Source organism: Carcharodon carcharias, chromosome 5, assembly GCF_017639515.1.
Source record: "Carcharodon carcharias isolate sCarCar2 chromosome 5, sCarCar2.pri, whole genome shotgun sequence".
Classification (NCBI taxonomy): Eukaryota; Metazoa; Chordata; class Chondrichthyes; order Lamniformes; family Lamnidae; genus Carcharodon; species Carcharodon carcharias.
This window is the reverse complement of record NC_054471.1, coordinates 94452805-94474845: the sequence shown is the minus strand read 5'-3', so window position 1 is coordinate 94474845 and position 22041 is coordinate 94452805. Positions and strand designations below refer to the sequence as shown.

Genomic DNA, 22041 nt, shown 5'->3' with positions numbered 1-22041 from the left:
CCTTCGCCTCCGTCGCATCTGTTCTGATGATGCTACCTTCAAAAACAGTTCCTCTGACATGTCCTCCTTCTTCCTTAACCGAGGTTTTCCACCCACTGTCGTTGACAGGGCCCTCAACCATGTCCGGCCCATCTCCCGCGCATCCGCCCTCATGCCTTCTCCTCCCTCCCAGAAACATGATAGGGTCCCCCTTGTCCTCACTTATCGCCCCACCAGCCTCTGCATTCAAAGGATCATCCTCCGCCATTTCCGCCAACTCCAGTATGATGCCACCACCAAACACATCTTCCCTTCACCACCCCGGCGGCATTCCGTAGGGATTGTTCCCTCCGGGACACCCTGGTCCATTTCTCCATCACCCCCTACTCCTCAACCCCCACCTATGGCACCTCCCCATGCCCACGCAAAAGATGTAACACCTGCCCCTTCACTTCCTCTCTCATCACCGTCCAAGGGCCCAAACACTCCTTTCAAGTGAAGCAGCATTTCACTTGCATTTCCCCTAACTTAGTCTACTGCATTCATTGCTCCCGATGCGGTCTCCTCTACATTGGAGAGACCAAACGTAAACTGAGCGACCGCTTTGCAGAACACCTGCGGTCTGTCTGCAAGAATGACCTAAACCTCCCTGTCGCTTGCCATTTTAACACTCCACCCTACTCTCTTGCCCACATGTCTGTCCTTGGCTTGCTGCATTGTTCCAGTGAAGCCCAACGCAAACTGGAAGAACAGCACCTCATCTTCCGACTAGGCACTTTACGGACTGAATATTGAGCTCAATAACTTTAGATCTTGAACTCCCTCCTCCATCCCCACCCCCTTTCCGTTTCTTCCCCCTTCCTTTTGTCTTTTCCAATAATTTATATAGATTTTTATTTTCCCACCTATTTCCATTATTTTTAAATCTTTTATGCCCTGCTAGCCTTTCCACCCCATGCCCATTAGTGCTGTACCTTGAATGCCCTACCAAACATTCTTAATTAGCACATTCGTTTAGATAATATCACCACCTTCAACGCCTCTGTGTTCTTTTGTGTGACATCTTTTGATTATCTGCTCCTATCACTGCTTGCTTGTCCCTACAACCACACCACCACCCCCCACTTCTCTCCGCCCGCCTCCCCACCTTAAACCAGCTTATATTTCACCCCTCTCCTTAGATTCACTCAGTTCTGTTGAAGGGTCATGAGGACTCGAAACGTCAACTCTTTTCTTCTCCGCCGATGCTGCCAGACCTACTGAGTTTTTCCAGGTAATTCTCTTTTTGTGTAACTACTGGTTGCTTTGCTGAATATAACATTGTACATGCAGCTTTTGAAGAGGCTAGATTGTTTCAAGTTGATCACACATTCCACCAAAAGAAAATATTTTTGTGAAGATTAAAAACGAGATATATTATCTGCTGGCACTTTTCACATAAGTTAAATCATTTGGTGTGAATTTCCTTGGAGCTACTCCCACTCTGCTGTGATAACTTCGCTGGTCGTATAGTGGAAATTTTGCTTACATACATAAAAATGGGATTTCTAGTGAAGGTGGCAGAGCAGAAGTGGTTCTGAAGAAATTCCAGGCCACTGGGTACCTTTATTGACAAATTTCCTTGCCATGGAAGCAAAAAGTACCGCGTGTTCATTTTGTGCTAAAAATTCATCAACCTGAAATGTTAACACTACATCCTTCTTGTCATAGTAGCTGTCTGATCACAGATTGACGCAGTGCAGAAGAGGCCCTTCGGCGTATCGAGTCTGCACCGACACGAGAGAAACACCTGACCTACCTACCTAATCCCACTTACCAGCACTTGGCCCATAACCTGGAATGCTCATCCAGCTACTTTTTAAAGGATGTGAGGCAACCCACCTCCACCACCCTCCCAGGCAGTGCATTCCACACCATCACCACAGACTGGGTAAAAAAGTTTTTCCTCATTTCCCCCCTAAACCTCCTGCCCCTCACCTTGAACTTATGTCCCATCGTGACTGACCCTTCAAATAAGGGGAACAGCTGCTCCCTATCTGCCCTGTCCATGCCCCTCATAATCTTGTACACCTCCATCAGGTCGCCCCTCAGTCTTCTCTGCTCCAATGAAAACAACCCAAGTCTATCCAACCTCTCTTCATAACTTAAATGTTTCATCCCAGGCAAAATCCTGGTGAATCTCCTCTGCACCCCGTCCAGTGCAATCACATCCTTCCTATAATGTGGCGGCCAGAACTGCACACAGTACTCCAGCTGTGGCCTCACGAAGGTTCTATACAACTCCAACATGACCTCCCTACTTTTGTAATCTATGCCTCGATTGATAAAGGCATATGGGACCAAGTGTCCCATATGCCTTTTTCACCACTCCTCCACCTTCAGAGATTTATGGACACACACCAGGGTCCCTTTGTTCCTCAGAACTTCCTAGTGTCATGCCTTTCATTGAATACTTCCTTGTCAAATTACTCCTTCCAAAGTGTATCACCTCACACTTTTCAGGGTTAAATTCCATCTGCCACTTATCTGCCCATTCGACCATCCCCTCTATATCTTCCTGTAGCCCAAGACACTCAACCTCACTGTTAACCACCTGGCCAATCTTTGTGTCATCCACAAACTTACTAATCCTACCCCCCACATAGTTATCTATGTTGTTTATATAAATAACAAATAATAGGGGACCCAGCACAGATCCCTGTGGTATGCCACTGGACACTGGCTTCCAGTCACTGAAGCATCCTTCTGTCATCACACTCTGTCTCCTACAACTAAGCCAATCTTGAATCCACCTTATCAAATTACCCTGTATCCCATGTGCATTTGCCTTCTTTATAAGTCTCCCATGTGGGACCTTGTCAAAGACTTTGCTGAAATCCATATAAACTACATCAACTGCACTGATATCAACTGATATATTGAGTGTTTCCAGCTTGCGATGTCTTTAAATACTTAAATGTGCTGCAAACATAGGGAGAGATTGTGAAAAGGAAGCCATAAATGAGTATGTCATAAGTAATTTTCTAATTGACAGGGTGAAGGATAACAAAAGGTGACTGCGATTTTTGTAAATGAAGCAAATCAATTTTGAGGTGTTTTCTGAAAATTACTGTTTACATAATAAGCAACCACTAACATAGTGTTATTCCAAGATTTGAATAGCACTAAAGATGCTCAATTAGCTTTGAATGATTTTTTGGATGCATTCAATATCCATTGTTGAACCTTGAGGTCACCACTGACCAAATACTTAACTGGACCAGCAATAGTCAGGGTCAAGCTGCCTGGTTTAAATTTCAAACAATGTTTGGCAGTTAACTTTCAGTCACCATCACTGGTGAATTCTCCATGGCAACACCTCTACCAATCAGAGTCAACTTGTCAACCAGTGTTCTCTTCACATACAGTATAAATTGTTGTTTTCCCCTTATATTGGTATTCTCGCAAAGTGCCCTGATGAGTGCAAGATGAAAAGCTTTGACATGTCTCTTTTTTGAGTAATACTCAGAAACTGTGGCAAATACTAATTGTTTACTATCGGTGTGACCATTTTCAGAAGAAAAGATTCAAAAAGGAGTCATATTGGACTTGAAACATTAACTCTGTTTCTCTCTCCATAGGTGCTGCCAGACATGCTGAGTTTTTCCAATGCTTTCTGTTTTTATTTCAGATCTCCAGCATCCATAGTATTTTTATTTGATGATCATTTTCAGTTTGTATAAGTAGTTCAACTATGCCAAGCAGGTCAATGCCTTCATCCCATAGGAGAAAATAATATTGGAGATGATATTAATTTAAGAAACGTGTTCCCTGAAAGATTAGATTATCTTAGTCCATTCTAATGTTCTTAAATTTTTGTCCTTTATAATATGTAAATTGGTGGATAGTTAATTCATAAACTGTAAAGTTGATTATTCTTCCTTTAACTTCAATATACAATAGGAGCATATCAAAGATCTGTATTCCAAGGAAATATATTCTCATGCTAGCCTTTAGTATCACAGTGTCAAAGCTCATCACTCCTAACTGTTAAATCAGCAATATTTTGGAAAAATGTACATAACTATAAAGATTATAATCTTACAGATAATCTTAAGAAAACATGTTAACTCAAGAAGGTTATGCACGAGTATATTATCTATAACAACCACCTGGTAGATTCAAGAAGATACACTCCAATAGCAAATTTGTTAACTTTGGTTTTGATATACGTTTCCTTTAAGTCTTGATACCAAAGGGAGAGGATAATTCTCAAAGTTGATGAAAATGTTCCATCTTATTTATATAAATAGCTAATGCTCTGCATACATGAACTTGTAGTGGTCGTGTCTCTGGCACCGAGGCTGGACCCTCAGCTCAGAAAGGAAGGAGGGAAAAGAGGACAGCAGTAGTGATAGGGGATTCGATAGTTAGGCAGACAGATAGGAGGTTCTGTGGGAGAAATCGAGAATCCCGGATGGTCTGTTGCCTCCCTGGTGCCGCGATATCTCGGATCGAGTTCTCAGTATTCTCAGGAGGGAGGGTGAGCAGCCAGATATCGTGGTCCATGTAGGGACCAATGACGTGGATAGGAAGGAGGAGGAGATCCTGCAAAGAGAATTTAGGGAGTTAGGTGCAAAGTTGAAGGACAGGACCTCCAGGGTTACGATCTCAGGAGTGCTACCCATGCCATGTGCTAGTGAGGCTAGAAATAGGAAGATAATGCAGCTAAATACATGGCTAAGGAGATGGTGCAGGAGGGAGGGCTTCATGTTTCTGGACAATTGGGCTCTGTTCCAGGGAAGGTGGGACCTGTTCTGACTTGACTGTTTGCACCAGAACTGGAGGGGGACTAACATCCTTGCGGGTAGGTTTGCTAGTGCTGTTCCGAGGCGTTTAAACTAGATTTGCAGGGGGAGGGGAACCAGAGTGTTAGAGCAGATAGTGAGGTGGAGGAAGTTAAAGGTCAAGTGAGGAATGCATGTACAGACAGAAATCAAAGGGTTGTACGTGATAGAAATGTTCTCAGGTGCATCTATTTCAATGCAAGGAGTATTGTCGGAAAGGCAGATGAGCTTAGGGCATGGATTGGCACGTGGGATTACGACATTATTGCTATTAGTTAGACTTGGTTGCAGGAGGGGCAGGACTGGCAGCTCAATGTTCTGGGGTTCCGTTGTTTGAGACGTGATAGAGGGGGAGGGATGAAAGGGGGAGGAATGGCATTATGCGTCAGGGAAAATATCACAGCTGTGCATAAGCAGGACAGCCCGGAGGGCTCGTCTACAGAGGCCATATGGGTGGAGCTGAGGAGCGGGAAAGATGTGACCACACTAATAGGGTTGTATTATAGACCGTCCAGTAGTCAGAGGGAATTGGAGGAGCAAATCTGTAGAATGATAGCAGACCGATGTAAGAAACAGAAAGTTGTGATAGTAGGAGATTTTAACTTTCCACATATTGACTGGGACTCCCATACTGTAAAAGGGCTGGATGGCTTGGAGTTTGTCAAATGTGTTCAGGAAAGTTTTCTAAATCAATATATAGAGGTAGCAACGAAAGAGGCTGCAATACTTGATCTGCTATTAGGGAACCAGACAGGTCAGGTGACAGAAGTATGTGTAGGTGAACATTTTGGGTCCAGTGACCACAATGTCATTAGTTTTAAGTTAATTATGGATAAGGATAGATCTGGTCCTTGAGTTGAGATTCTAAATTGGAGAAAGGCCAATTTTGTGGAAATGAGAAAGGATCTAGTTAGAGTGGATTGGGATAAGTTGTTTTCTGGCTAGGATGTATTCAGTAAGTGGAAGGCATTCAAAGGCGAAATTTTGAGAGTGCAGAGTTTGCATGTTCCTGTCAGGATTAAAGGCAAAGTTAACAGGCATAGGGAACCTTGGTTTTCAAGGGATATTGGCGATCTGGTTAAGAAGAAGAGAGAGGTGCATAGCAGGTAGAGGCAACAAGTAGCAAATGAGGTACTTGTAGAGTATAGAAAATGTAAAAAAATACTAAAGAAGGAAATTAGGAAGGCAAAAAGAAGAAATGAGGTTGCTTTGGCAGATAATGTGAAAGTAAACCCGAAGGGTTTCTACAAGTATATTAAGAGTAAAAGAATAGTAATGGACACAATTAGTCCCCTTGAAGATCAGAGTGGTCATCTACGTGTGGAGCCTCACAAGATGGGGGAGATCTTAAACAGTTTTTTTGCATCAGTATTTACACAGGAAACTGTCATAGTGTATAAGGAAGGAAGGGAAACAAGCAGTAGTGTCATGGAACATATAGAGATTAAAGAGGAGGAGGTGCTTGCTGCCTTATAGCGAATAAAGGTAGATAAATCCCCTGGGCCTGACATGATATTCCCTCGGACCTTGAGGGAGACTAGTGTTGAAATTGCAGGGGCCCTGGCAGAAATATTTAAAATGTCTTTAACCACAGGTGAGGTGCCGGAGGATTGGAGGGTAGCTCATGTTGTTCCGTTGTTTAAAAAAGGCTCCAAAAGTAAACCAGGTAATTACAGGCCAGTGAGCCTGACATCAGTACTAGGTAAATTACTGGAAGGTGTTCTGAGAGATCGGATATACAATTATTTGGACAGCCAAGGGCTGATTAAGGATAGTCAGCATGGCTTTGTGCATGGTAGGTCTTATTTAACGAACCTTGTAGAGTTTTTCGAGGAGGTTACCAAGAAAGTAGATGAAGGAAAGGCTGTGGATGTTGGCTACATGGACTTTAGTAAGGCCTCTGACAAGGTCCCACATGGGAGGTTAGTTCAGAAGATTCAGACAACTTGATATTCATAGAAAGCTTATAAACTGGATTCGAAATTGGCTGTGTGGCAGAAGACAGGGAGTGGTAGTGGATGATAACTTCTCAGACTGGAGGTCAGTGACTAGTGGTGTGCCTCGGGGATCTGTACTGGGACCATTGTTGTTTGTTGTCTATATCAATGATTTGGATGATAATGTAGTGAATTGGATCAGCAAGTTTGCTGATGACACTAAGATTGGAAGCGTTGTGGACAGTGAGGAAGGCTTTCAAAGCTTGTAGAGGGATCTGGACCAACTGGAAAAATGGGCCAGAAAATGGCAGATGGAATTTAATGCGGAAAAGTGTGAGGTGTTGCATTTTGGAAGGACAAACCAAGGTAGGACATACACAGTAAATGGTAGGGCACTGAGGAGTACGGAGGAACAAAGGAATCTGGGAGTTCAGAATCATAATTCCCTGAAAGTGGCGTTACAGGTAGACAGGGTTGTAAAGAAAATTTTTGGCATACTGGCCTTCATAAATCAAAGTATTTAGTATATGAGTTGGGATATTATGGTGAGGTTGTATAAGACATTGGTGAGGCCAACTTTGGAGTATTGTGTGCAGTTCTGGTCGCTTAACTACAAAAAGGATATCAGTAAGATTGAAAGAGTGCAGAGAAGACTTACTAGGATGTTGCCGGTTCTTAAGGAGTTGAGTTACAGGGAAAGATTAAACAGGTTAGGACTTTAATCCTTGGAGCGTAGAATAATGAGGGGAGATTTGAAAGAAGTTTACAAAATTATGACGGGTGTAGACAGAGTAAATGCGAGTAGGCTTAGATTAGGAGAGATGAACACTAGAGAACATGGCTTTAGGGTGAAAGGGGTAGGGTTTAGGGGGAGCATTAGGTGGAACTTCTTCACTCAGAGAGTGGTGAGAGTGTGGAACAAGCTACCATCTGACGTGGTAAATGTGGGCTCACTATTAAGTTTTAAGAATAAATTGGATAGATACTTGGACAGGAGAGGTCTGGAAGGTTACGGACTAGGTGCAGGTCAATGGGACTAGTGGAATAATATTTCGGCACAGACTAGAAGGGCTGAATGGCCTGTTTTCTGTGCTGTAGTGTTCTATGGTTCTAAAATATATTGGGGTAGATATAAAATGGGTGATAGTGAATTGACAGCTTTCCTGGTTTTTCTTTCCATTGGATCATCCATTCTACACCAAAGAAAAAGCTATGCCCACACTGGTTTTAAATAGCCCTTGACCTTTTTTTTTTGTACAGTAAAACCAAATATTGCTGATTATACTTCTTTAACATCAGCTTTAAAAAAGTTAAGGAAATTTCTCCCACAGCAGCAGTCAACCTTTACAGTTGAATCTTCCTGTTATTTCTGTGCAATTACATAGTCAGCATGTTAGCTTTACTTTACTTTGTCACTATTTATCGATTCTTGTATGCAATGCACAAAGATGGCTTTGCAAACCAAGAGCATTGTCTCCGATATCTATGTGATGAAAACTTGTGCGTTCACACATTTCCAAACGCAAGGAAAAAAAACTTGCATTCTTATAAACATTGTTACTGACCAAGCGTTGTCTTACAACAATGAAATGTAATGAATTAGATTTTGCTGATATCCATTATAGCTAAACAGTATATTTTTCTTGTAAAGTTTGTGATTGACAAACACGATCATACTTTCTATAAAGGTTGAGATTCAAGAATCTTCAATATCATTGGCCACGATGTATTTGTCCACTATCACTTTTACTCCACAGAACCTTTGCTCTTACCTACCTATCTTACTCCTACCTATCCTAACAGACATTTCCTCAAACTGTTTTTTGGTTCGTGTTCACGTAGCCTGAGGGCTCCATCCTTAGTTCTCTCCTGTTCGTTTGCAAACATGGAGGCCTTTATGTTTATCAACATCCAACTCCATTTCTCTAGCACAATAGGTTTGTTGCTCACTGCATGTTTTCCTCACTTCAAGTACTGTACAAGTTGCGAATTTATTGAGGTCAATTTGAGCAAAATTGAACCTCTCAGCTGCACCTAGATCATCTTGTGGCAATTCAACAAACCCCCCCCGGCTGCTTATTCAACCTTCAATGTCCCTTCAACTTGGAGTTGCCATTTCCTCCCAACACCCAATCCATCACTCAAATTGTTTACTTGTACCTTTGTCTGCCTATGCTTATCCTTCAACCCTTAGTAAGTTGTCTGAAAATAATGAGTTTTTAGTAGAAAAGTTATGCTAGAACAGGTGCAAGGGTTGGGTGGATTGGTCACTCAGCAGAATGCCCAAGTATCCAGTTTGAGATCACCACCATTTCTAATTTACATCAGCAAACTGAGCTAAGAAACTCCACACAAATTGGCTAAATTTGAGGATAATACAAACCTGGAGGTGCAGTTCAGAAATTAAAAAGTGAGTTGGGCAAAATATACCTTCAAGTCTCTTTTACTTCCATTACCTCTTACCTCCCTCTTTTGCAAGAGAGTTCTGTGAAGGTATCCCACATGAGAAGCGCTATATACATTAGGTTGTTGTTTATGATCATGCTTGATGCCTTTGTTCTTAATTTATCATTTTTAGTCCAGAAATTTAGTGACTTTCTGGTATTAGCTTCTTTGCTAAATCATCCAGCTCTCAGTAAATCTTGGCTTGCAATATTCATGTGTGAAGTGCACAAGTGAAAAAATAATCAGCATTTTGGAGCGCAAAAAGTGGGCTTTTATTGCACCATTTTCAGTAAGGTGGCACTTTTAGACAGAGCTGTGAAAGGGACTTTGCTGATTTGTATTTTTAGGTTTGGGTATGGGAGGAGCTCTGAGTTTCCATTCATGAATGCTAAAATAAATTGACGCATGCACCTTTATAGAAGTTAAAGGTGTTATTTTTAGTTTACTGTGGTGCTTGACTGATTGTTGGTGTCACCAGAAAATTGAATCCTCAACCAGCTGACAATATGGCAGGAAAGGCTTGGTGGAATCTTTTGCTCCATAAAGTGTACAAATGCCTTTCCAACAGGGAATCATCTTTACTAACTTTTCAGTGCTGCTTTAAACACCTTGAAAATGAGAAGGACTTTAAGATATGTGATAAGGCACTAGGTCAATGTGATATTTTAATCAAAATTTTATATTCACCCGTGAGAGTTGATAAGACCTGGGTTTCACATCTTGTTTGAAACAGTAAAAGGTGGTCAGCATAATCTGGAAGAGTCAATTCTCAGATATGTACTGGCAGTTCTTATGAATACTATCCTGGAGTAACTGTTATCTGCAGTGCAGTCTGCCAGTGAGCATATGACAATACTACTGTTATCTACAGTGGTAGCCTAAGTTACATCACCCATAATGTGAAGGACATTGAATTTTGGATAATTCTTCCTCCAAGTTAATTTTAAAAGTTTGCAATATTAATTCAGGGCTGTGACTATGCCATTCTTCAAAAACCTATGGGTCAAGATAGATGTCCAGTGGGGAACATCTGGAAAGAGGAGAGATGCTTTGTATATCTAAGTTAGCAAAGAACTGCTGCTGCTAGGTTAAAGACTCTAGCTAATTTGTTAAAAACACCTGGCCTAAGAGAAGTATTCTTAGAACATCTTAGTCTTTAGAAAACTCTCTGTCAGAAAAAGTGAGTGTGGTGGTGCCTTAGAAGCAAGCTGCAAGAAAAAGACACTCTTTCCCACCTTTGTGTTAAACCTTCCCCAGAAATATCTCATTACGATAACTGCTGTTTTTTTGAGGGTTCGCAAAGTTGTGATAAGCAAGAGTCATCAAGGACAGTTTCACCAACAAATCCATCTGAAAGAACTTCCAGATCCATTGTGACCAGAATTCTGTTTGATCAAGTGTCAAGACCTTTTTGAATTTAGTCCTTTAATTTTTTTTCCCTATACTCCAGCCTCTGCAGGAGACTGTGTTTGTTTTGTCCTGTTTTGTGTTTGTGAGTGTGTATGGGGATTTGAATATTTCTCTTTAAAAAGAGGAAAATTGTTACATTCTAAACTACAGCTTGCATGTTAACCAGTTTAGTTGCTTGTTTTTAAAAAGTTCATTTTATAATAAATCAATTTTTTGTGTTTACTGAAAGAAGCCTCATTATCCAGTCTTTTTATGTTGGGAATAACAGTAACAAAGGGTAACAATTGGTCAGTTTTGTGGGTGGAGTAAAAATTTAAATTATTGTTATGACCTGTGGAGAAGGAGGACTAGACTTAACTGCCACTCCTCCCATCACGGTCTGTAACAATAAGCATAATGAGAATCTCTCACATATGCTCCTGCTGGGGGCTAAAGTGTTTGTAAGACTCCAGGATGGAGTTTCAGCACTATTGGAGAATAGCTACAGATAATCCTGTGAAAGGAAAATTCAGAGGGCTCATATGAGACCACTGTTTTATGTTCATATAGATTGGTGAGCCTCAGAAGTAATTACCCTCCAGCAGTGGCATGTGTAGAATACCAAATGAGCAGCTGATTGGCATTCATGTCAGCAGTTGTCCAGCGTCATGTAGACGTGCACAAGTGAGAGCAGACAGAATCTCTGAAAAGAAAGGGATTTCAGTGTTTACTATGAATGAGACCCATGAGACAGAAGCAGATGCAGCAGGATGATTTTTAATAACTTAGATTGATAGATAGTTTCAGTAAGTGTTGTGGCATGGCTGGGGCGTGTACTTTCCAAAATATTTCCACCAATAATTATGGATAATTCTCCGTAGTAAAAATATTACCAAAATCAGAATTGCTCAGAGTTCTAATAGATTATTAAAACAACCCATTTCATTATTAAATTCCTATTTAATTTCAATCTGTATATATTCTGTTCTTTAAATTCAACATCACTTGATGCAAATTATTTGATAATTCAATTTTCGAGAACTAAATTACATTTCTGTTTACATTCACGTTGCTTAATTCAAAATTCTGGATAATTTTAAAGAGCAAAAAAACTGAATTATTAATAGGCTTTTTTAGCGATAGACAAGATAATGATGTGCATTTTAATTTAACATACAGCAGTAAGAAAATGTGTTGCCAAAAGAAAAAAATGAGGTTCAGGTGTATTCCACTGCATATAACATCAGAATCAATGGCAATCAGCCCACAAACCATAATCTCACACTATTAAAACTAATGGAAACAGCATGGACGTTAGAGCATAGTATAATGCGTCTTGAATGTTCTACAATTGTGGATCCAGTAGGATCAATTCCTCGTCTCCTCCTCTTTCTTATCTATTTGCTGCCCCTTAGCAATATCATCTGAAGATATGGGGTCAGGTTCCACATTTACAACCATGATACCAGCTGCACCATTGTATATCACCACCACTACTCCTTGTGATCCATCCACTGTCTGCCTTCTCTGATATCTGTTCCTGGATGGGCTGCCATTTCCTCCAGTTAAAATACTGGGATGATTGAAGCTATTGTTTTTAGTCGCCACCCCAAAATCCATCCCCTCAGCATCAATTGTATTTCCGCCCCAGCCATTTGGTGAAGTTGAACCAGACTGGTCGCAATCTTGGTGTCTTATTCGACCCACAGCTGAACTTCTGACCCCAAATCCTCTCTCATCACACAATCTACTTGCACTCCATAGCAACAATCCTCTCTGCCCCTGGCGCAGTGCACCTTCTGTGAAAACTTGCATTGACATCTTTGTCACTTCCCGACTCGACTATTCCAATCTTTGCTTCATGGCTTTCTGCCATCCATCTTCCAAAGGTTTAGGGCTGGGTTGGCAAACCCACCACCTTTGCACCCACACCCATGCTGTCCCCTATAATTCGGGGGGTGGGGGTGGGGGGTAGGCAGGTGCCGAAATCGGCAGCCTGCTACCATGTGTAAATAAATAATTAAGGGTCAATCGAGCTTACTTACAAGTCAATTGACTTGAATTATGTTGCCGACGCTTAACATGATTGGCGTGGGCAGGCGGGTGGCAGTGGGTATTCCTTTCAAATAAGTTTTTGGAAGAGCGGTATCTTTGCAGGGGACGATGGGGGGGGTGCATTTTGCGTATTGGGGGCACCCCACTGAAGGTAGTACCCTCTTCCTTCCTGCCCATCTGAAAGGCAAAACCCACACCCTTAGCCACTTCAACCGCATCCCTAAGGTGCCCAATCCCTCCCTGTCTAATACCATTGATTTACCTGCATCTGGGATCTATTAGGACCTTTGTGGCTGGGCTGGCTTACAGTTTCAGCACTGCCCACTACTGAGCTTTGCTGCTGCCAGACTACAAGAGCTGCCAGCCAATCAGATTTTCTGGCAGCACCTGAGGGCAGGACTTCCTCCCAGTGAGGGGCAGAAGTCCCACTTTTACCTTGTTGTTGCCATCCGCAGCGTGTTACTGCTGCGGGGCGGACTTCTTCTCTGTCGGTTGATTTCTGACTGACATTTTAGTCGGCCCCCTCCATAAAGTCTAGCCCTTCAACTCATCCAAAACTCTGATGCCCATTTCCTATTTTGCACCAAGTCCTGTTCACGCAACGCCAGTACTCACTGGCTAACAAATCACTCCACCTCCATTAAAATCCTCCTTAAAACCCACTTTTTCACCTATCCCATAACCCCTCTTCGGTTTGGTTGATTTTTTTTTGTCTCATAACGATCCTGTGAAGTGCCTTGGGACATATTTCATATCAAATGCACCAATAAATGCAGCATGATAATAAGATACTGTACTTTGTTCAGAAAAAAAAAACTTGAATTCACAAATGTTACATTACATACACTGTACAAGAGTTAGTTGCATCTTTAGCATCAAAACTAATTTTCCAAAATGTTTAACTTACCATTCTGGTATCTGGGCAGATCAGGATAAAGACTGCTGGTGGGATTATGCTCTGTTTTGAATCATGGAAGGAAAACAGCCAGTTAGGTTTTATTTCATGACAAGTCATTGGACCAACCAGTTCCAATCATTACAATAATATCTGAGCCTATATGGTGTAGCATATTTTGTTTGGCTGGTGTTAGTCTTTATGAAAATTACATTTATACAGGCTTCACCACTAATTCACCTTCAGCGCCCAGTTACAGACATGCCAACATTCGCAAACTGATAGCGAGAGTTGCAATTTCTCAGCCAAATTCAGCCTCAGTCGTGATCCTACGAGAGGAATCTCAAATCTCAGGATTTTCCTGCTGCTGGTATTTGCTCTGGGAGCTGGCTGGGGCCAGGCTGCTGGCTGTCTGTTGATCAGCTATCTGGTTATGGCGAGTAGGTCTGCAAGACCTTGAAGTTGATGCTGGTCTTCTTTTAAATGGAGATACTATCATATGGGGGAAGAGGCTGGAGATGGGTGAGCTGAGGATCCAGAATGCTCATGGTGCTTTTCACTTTCTCCCTTGGCTTGGGCACTAGGGAATCCCGGGGGAGTGGACTTGAATTTTTGGCCTAATTTTCAAATTCCTGCACGGACCCTACGGTCCTCTAACATCAAGCTTGTTGCTGGTTTTCGCTTCCTCACTATTGATGGTTCATCATTTAGGCACTACAATCCCACCATTCCTTAACCCAGAGTGCAGCCTCGTTGCTCTCCTGAAGCTGCACAAAGTTGCGCCACTGCCATTTGATCAGAGCTTCCCAGAGTTGGAGGATTGGGGCGTGCCCTGTGTCCAGGCAGAGGTTGAGGGCCTGCTGTAGGTCCTGGGCCTCACTGTCCCACAGCCACAACAGGCTCTCTTGCAGGCCCTGATGTCGCCACCTGGCCAATCACAGCTCACCCAGCACCGCCTTCTAGTAGAAGTCCTCGGCACAGGTCTGGTGCCATGTCCTGCAGTAACAGGGTCACAAACAGAAATGCACGTTGCAACGGGGCCAGGTGTGCTGGGCAGTGGCTTCAAACCCAGTCTCTGAGCACAACATAAAAGCCTTTACCTCCCATTCCATCAACATCTGATCCAGTTCCAGCACCATTGCAAATTGGCACAGCCCTACCTTTCTGAAAATGCAGCCCCTACCCTCCTGATGGGGTAGGTTTTACATTCATAGCAATGCTGTAAGCTGCAACAAATGGCAACTGTGGGACTGTGACTTCCTTTGGTGGGCCAATAAGGGTGACACTGACTTGTTCACATAGTCACCAAACAAAAATAGAGAACTCCTTAGTGCAAGAGGCTAAAAGGAGATTTAATGGAACAATTCATAATCATGAAAGGTTTTGATCGAATAACAAAGGAGAAAGCATTTCCAATGACAGAAGGCTGAGTAATTGGAGGACACAGATTCAAGGTGATTGCTCAAAGAAGCAGAAGGCTTTTTTCTTTTAAACACATCATGTTGTAGATTTAAAAATAACTTTAAATGAAAATCCGATAAAAACTTGATGGGGAAAAATTTACAGAACTGTGGTGAAAAAGCATGGAAGTGGAATTAATTTGATAGCTGAATGGCCTGCTTCTGAGCTGTATCATTCTATTCTGTTCAGTTCTTTGCACACTCTATCCTTAAAACACTTTTGTGCTTTTCATTTCCCAATCTACTCAATGTTAAATGGCCCCTCCTGCTGAACATCCACTGTTTTGCAATCTTTAATGTAAAGCATTTTAAGGTATGGTCCCGTATTAGGAATAGTGCAGAATTACGTCAATTAGTAGTAAAAGGGCAAACTGTACTGTTTACTAAGTATCTGTTATTCTACCTAAACCATACCCGTTTGTGATATAATTTCAAGACACTGCAAATGAAAATAAATATTAAAAGTAATCTTTGAAACTAATAGTTGAAATATTTACATTTTATCAGTGGGGTACACATACATAGTGATACACAAAATATTTTTTTTTTTATTTGTTCATGGGATGTGGGCATCCCTGGCTAGGCCATCATTTATTGCCCATCCCTAATTGCCCTTGAGATGATGAGATGCCTTTTTGAACCCCTGCAGTTCATGTGGTGCAGGTATACTCACAGTGCTGTTAGGGAGTGAGTTCCAGGTTTTGACCCAGCGACAGTGAAGGAATGCGATTATTTCCAAGTCAGGATGGTGAGTGGCTTGGAGGGGAACTTCCAGTTGATGGTGTTCCCATGTGTCTGCTGCCCTAGATGGCAGTGGTTGTTGGATGGAAGGTGCTGTCTCAGAGCCCTGGTGAGTTCCTGCAGTGCATCTTGTAGATAGTACCCACTGCTGCCACTGTTCGTAAGTGGTGGAAGGAGTGAATATTTGTGGATTAGGTGCCGGTCAAGTGGGTTGCTTTGCCCTAGATGGTGTTCAGCTTCTTGAGTGTTGTTGGAGCTGCACTCATCCAGGCACGTGCAGAGTATTCAATCATACTCCTGAATTGTGCCTTGTAGATGGTGGGCAGCCTTTGGGCTGATTGGGAGTCAGGAACTGAGTTACTCACCACAGGATTCTGAGCCTCTGCCCTGCTCTTGTAGCCACAGTATTGATACGGCTAGTGCAGTTCAGTTTCTGATCAATAACCCCCAGAATTGATAGTGGAGGATTCAGCAATAGTAATGCCATTGAATGTCAAGAGGTGATGGTCAGGTTCTCTCTTGTTGGAGATGATTGTTGCCTGGCACTTGTGTGACGTGAATGTTACTCGACACTTGTCAGCCCAAGCCTGGGTGTTGTCCAGATATTGCTGCATTTGGACATGGACTGCTTCAGTATCTGAGAAGTTGCAAATGGTAAACATTGTGCAATCATCAGCGAACATCCCCACTTCTGACCTTATGATGGATGGAAGGTCATTGATGAAGCAGCTAGATGGGCTGAGGACACCACCCTGGAGAACTCTTGCAGTGATGTCCTGGAAAATTGTTCATGAGATATGAGCATCGCTGGCTGGTCTGGCATTTTTTACCCATCTCTAATTGCTCTCAAGAAGGGAGTTGGTTGCTAGGCCATTTCAGAGTCAACCACATTGGTTTAGGGCTGCAGTCATATGTAGACCAGACCAGATGAAGACAGCAGATTTCCTTTCCTAAAGGACATTAGTGAATCAAATGGATTTTTTTTTTTACAATAATTGACTACTGAGATGATTGACCTCCAACAACCACAACCATCTTCTTTTGTGCAAGGTATGACTCCAACCAGTGGAGAGTTTTCCCCCTGATTCCCATTGATTGCAATTTTGCTAGGGCTTCTTGATGCCACACTTGGGCAAATGGTCACCCTTACCGCACTTCTTCAGCTCAGCTCTTTTGTCTGTGTTTGAATCAACACTGTAATGAGCTCAGGAGCTGAGTGGCCCTGGCGGAACTAAATTGAACATCAGCGAGCAGGTTATTGTTAAGCAAGTGCTGCTTGATAGCACTGTTGATGATCTCTTCCATCACTTTGCTGATGATCGAGATTAGACCGATGGGGTAGTAATTGGCCAGGTTGGATTTGTCCTGGGCAATTTTCTGCATTGCCGAATAGATGCCAGTGTTGTAGCTGTACTGGAACAGCTTGGCTAGGGGAGTGGCAAGTTCTGGAGCATGTCTTCAGTACTACTGCCAGAACGTTGTCAAGGTCCATAGCCTTTGCAGTGTCCTGTGCTTTCAGCTGTTTCTTGATATTATGTGGATTGAATCAAATTGACAAAAGGCTGGCACCTGTGATGCTGGAGTCCTCCTGAGGAGATGGATCATCCAATCAGCACTTTTGGCTGAAGATTGTTGGAAATGTTTCAGCCTTATCTTTTGCCCTGATGTGTTGGGCTCCCCCATCATTGAGGATTGGGATATTGGTGGAGCCCCCTCCTCCAGTGAGTTGTTTAATTGCACACCGTCATTCACGACTGGATGTGGCAGGACTGCAAAGCTTAGATCTGATCCGTTGGTTGTGGAATCACTTGGCTCTGTCTATCACTTGCTGCTTCTGCTGTTTAGCATGCAAGTAATCTTGTGTTGTAACTTCACCAGGTTGATGCCTCATTTTTAGGTATGCCTGGTGCTGCTCCTCATTGGACCAGGGTTGATCCTCTGGCTTAGTGGCAATGAGGTTATAGGTTGTGGTTGAGTACAATTCTGCTGCTGCTTACCCACAGAGCCAGTCTTGAGTTGCTAGATCTGTTTGACATCTATCACATTTAGCAGGGTGGTAATGTCACACAACAAGGGTGGTCACTCCTATCGATACTGTAATGGACAGATGTATCTGCAGTAGGCTGGTTGGTGAGGATGAGGTCTGTAGTGGTACTATCAAGCCAATCTTGGTGATGGACACGGTCACCTTTTAAATTCCAGATTTTTATTGGATTCGAACCCAGGTCCCTAGAGCTGGGTCTCTGGATTACTAGTCCAGTGACAATACCACTACGCCACCGCCTTCCCCCATTGCAAATTGCTGCTTGGCAGTACAGTACTTGTATACTGCTGAAAAGAGAGGCATGTTGCTGAAGCCTTTCCTCTTGCACTCATCAGAAATGCACGAATGCCAAATTTTAAACAATCGTAACAATTTATACTAGAGGAGGAAAGGGTGCTGATTAGTTGGCAAGTTGAATCTGATTGGCCAAGGCATTGCCGTGACAAAAGCAATGGGAACTATAGGCTCTCTAGGTTCCTGGGTAATTCAGAAAATGCACAAGGCTTGAACATATTCCTTTTTGTTGCAGAAAATGGGTCACTGCATATGAACGTATATCACTTCTAGCAAGCATAAATGAGCCATGTTATGAGCTCGATTGATTATCTTAACTTGTTTGTTAGTGCACTCAGGATTGTTCAGCAAGTGCTGCCAAATTATAGAATTACATGTAACAGTAGACAATTTGCTTTGGGTATTGCAAGCGTAACTGGTTGAGTACTGTCTGTACTCTGCCTATTACAAACAACTAAAGGAACATGCTGTTGATTTGATCAGTCTGATCAGGTGGAGGGGGAGGCGATGGCGTAGTGGTATTGTCACTGGACTGGTAATCCAGAGACCCAGGGTGATCTGGGTACTCAGGTTCAAATCACATCACCGCACATGATGGAGTTTGAATTCAATAAAATATCTGGAATTAAGTCTAATGATGACCATGAAACCATTGTCAATTGTTGTAAAAACCCATCTGGCTCACTAATGTACTTTAGGGAAGGAAATCTGCTGTCCTTACCTGGTCTGGCCTAAATGTGACTCCAGATCCGTAATAATGTGCCTCTGAACAAGGGCAATTAGGGATGGGCAATAAATGCTGGCCAAGGCAGTGACACCCATATCCCGTGAACAAATAAAAAGTACAGTCTGCACCTGGAATCACACCAGCTCACCTTGCAAGCTTGATGCAGGAATATAGCATATCAAAGCTATGCCGCGGAAGAAGGGCTATTCCGATCAGATCATTGCTCACCGTGTATCATGCAAATTTACAAATGGGCCAAGTGCTGTTGGTTTTGGACCTGAAAAGTGACTGGTCTACCTAAAATTACCCTGGAAAGGCAAAGTATCTCAAAAATTTGAACAACAGGTTGAGGAAGTCATTTCACGCTGCTAATGTGCGGTGGTCACAAGAATGATATTTTCCACTAATAGGATGCTGCTGTCAGTCCAAAATGACATTCTGCCTACCACACAATTGAGCAAAGTTGTGCATGAATTTCAGTATTTATTTGATGCAGGTGAGCAGGCCATATGTCCCAGCAATCAGCTGGTCAAATCAACAGCATGTTCCTTTAGTTTTTTGTAATAGGCAGAGTACAGACAGTACTCAACCATCCCGTGCTTGCAAAACCCAAAACAAAACATCTACTGCTAGATGTGATTCGCAATTGAGCCACACTTAGTGCACTCAAGATCGTTTAGCAATAACTACACTAACAAACATTTTAAAATAATCAGTCAAGCTCATAACCTGGCTCATTTACAGTTTCTAGAAGCAACATACAGTCATATGGAGGGGCCCATTCTCTGCTAATAAAAGGAATATGTTCAAGCCTTGCGCCTTTTTTGAATTACCTGGGAGGCCTGCAGTTCCCCATTGCCTTCTCCATGGAAATGCCTTGGCCAATAAGCTTTGACTTGCTAACCAAGCAGCACTCTTTTCTCCTATAGTATAAGTTGTTCTGATCATTTGAAATATGGCATTCTTGCATTTGGCCCGATAAATACAAGATGAAAAGGTTCTGCAATATGTCTCTCTTTTCAGCAGTACTGCAATTTGGCACATGGAATAGAATAACAGAATAACCCATTCGTTATTATTCATTTGTTTGTATTAACTTAAGTGCCATTAACATATTTTGAATTCAAAATTGGGAGGTGATAATAGTTACATCACTGCAGATAAATATATTAATGCATTATCACAGACATGTGGATTAAGTTTCATCCAAAAGGAGGGAACTATTTCAGACAACTTTGAAAATGATGGGAGCTCCAGTCATTATTATATCTGCATCTGTATTGAAGCTTATTATCTCAAAACAAGTTGAAGCATTTAACACAAAACTATACATTTTTTTAAAGTGCAATGACCGGTGCTGCAGAGGCAAATGCAGTCATTTGGTGCTAGCAGTGGCCCACAAACAGCCATAAGATGAAAGATCAGGTCACCAGTTTTTCAGTGGTATTGACTGAAGTAGGAATGTTACCAGGACATTGAAACACCCTGTGGTACTTCAAGTTATGGGACAAAATAAATAACATTCCCAGAGTTAAGTCAGATAGGACCTCAGTTTAACATCTCATCTGAAGAACTGCACTGGAGTGAGTCAGCCCCAGTTATGAACTCAAACCATGGTTTATATGGAGGCATATATGACTGGGATTCAACATGCCTTTTGTGTCTGGGGCAAAAGTGTAAGCTGAAATACAATGCATTATAATGACATTATTAGAGATACCTCCTAATCCTCCATTCACAGATGTACGCTGTGGTCTGGGTGAAGATTTTTGTGATTCTTTGGCCTGCCGAATTAAAGAAAATAATGCAGTTAATCAGAACAAAAGTGAGTACATTTGTACTCCCTCAGTGATGGTGGAGCCCATTTGCTGAAGCATTTGCAACTCTCTTCAGCCAGAACTACCAATTGGACGATGCATCACGGTCTACTTTTCAGGTCCACACTATCACAGTTATCAGTCTTTAGCCAATTCAATTTACTCAACACGAAAGCAAGAAATGGCTGAGCAGATCAAATGGAGTGAAGGTTATGGGCCGTGACAACATCCCAACCACAGTGGCATATTTGGAAAAGTGTTACGATCCAGTTAGGGACTGTTAGCATTCAATAAGAAATCTGAATATCTTGTTTTAACCAAAAGAACTAGACCACAAGAATTCACTTTTTTTTAAAACAAAAAAAAAACTTTATTGTATATAAAAGAATTAAACAAAACTGTATACATTATGTGCTCAGGTTTCTTCCTACTTCCCCACAAGAATTCTCACCAAGGCTCAGTTTATGTTCTGCTAGGACACACTGCTCCAGACCTCATTACAGGCATGATCCAAACATGGTTAAAAAAGCTGAATTCCAGAGGTGAGGTGAGAGTGATTGTCCTCTACATCAAGGCAGCATTTGACTGAGCATGGCATCAGAAGGAGATGAGGGAAGGGTGAAAATTGGAGGTAAAGTCGATGAATTTTTAAGTCTATGGTGAGAGCTAGAAAAGGTACAGATATAGTCATCAACTTACCAGAGAAGCAGATGAGACAGGGGACCTGTGTAGGACTGGAACAAACAGTGTTTCAAGTATTCCGCAAAAAGACTGGCATAGCTAGGACTCATATGGGTTTCCATAGCAATACCTTTTATCCGGAGGAAGTGAGTGGAATCAGAAGAGAAACTGTTCAATGTGAGACTAGGTTTAGCTAAAGGGCAGATAACGGTGGTGGATGGAGACTGGCTGGTCCTCCATTCAAAGAAGACGAAATGGCAAGCCCTCAAACTGTCCTGGTCGGGGATGGAGGTGCAGAGACTGGATGGCCCTGGTGTAAAGACGACAGTTAGGCCCAGTAAACTAGATAAATTGTCAAAGTGGGGTCAGCTTGGCTTATCTGGCAAAACTGCAGCCTCCCAAACAAGGTTGTGGGTTCAGGCTCCACTTCTGTATTTCAGCATTTATTCTAAAATGTATTTCAGTGCAGTCCTGAGGGGCTGTCGCATTGTTGGAGGTGTCGTGACAAGTTAAATGAAGGCTTTGCATGACTCTTCACGTTAACATAAAAGGTGCCTCAGTACTTTTCAAAGAACAGCATAGGAGTTGGTCTGGTGACCTGGCCAACTCTGCTCCTTCAACTATCATCAAAAAGATGAACTTTTATCTCATTTGCTTTTTGTGGGACTTTACATGAAGTGACTGCCAAGTTTCCCTACAAAACAGTGACCACAGTTTAAAAGTAATTAATTGCCTATGAAACACTTTGTGA

The 22041-nt window shown here is 42.3% G+C and overlaps 1 protein-coding gene across 7 annotated transcripts in view; it reads right to left on the bottom strand.

The window, feature by feature from the left end:
• The window catches only part of sh3yl1 (SH3 and SYLF domain containing 1), a 180535-nt gene that overhangs the window by 34241 nt on the left and 124253 nt on the right, over positions 1-22041 (bottom strand). For 3 of the 7 annotated variants that reach the window (XM_041187645.1, XM_041187643.1, XM_041187642.1), the window contains 2 exons: positions 20513-20576; positions 13539-13589 (listed from right to left, as the gene is read on the bottom strand). In XM_041187645.1, the coding sequence (XP_041043579.1) occupies positions 13539-13589; positions 20513-20576 (115 nt within the window). Of the gene's footprint in view, positions 1-11171; positions 11280-13538; positions 13590-20512; positions 20577-22041 lie in introns of those variants that run through there. The other 4 variants (XR_005942996.1, XM_041187647.1, XM_041187644.1 and 1 more) reach the window with 3 other exon arrangements.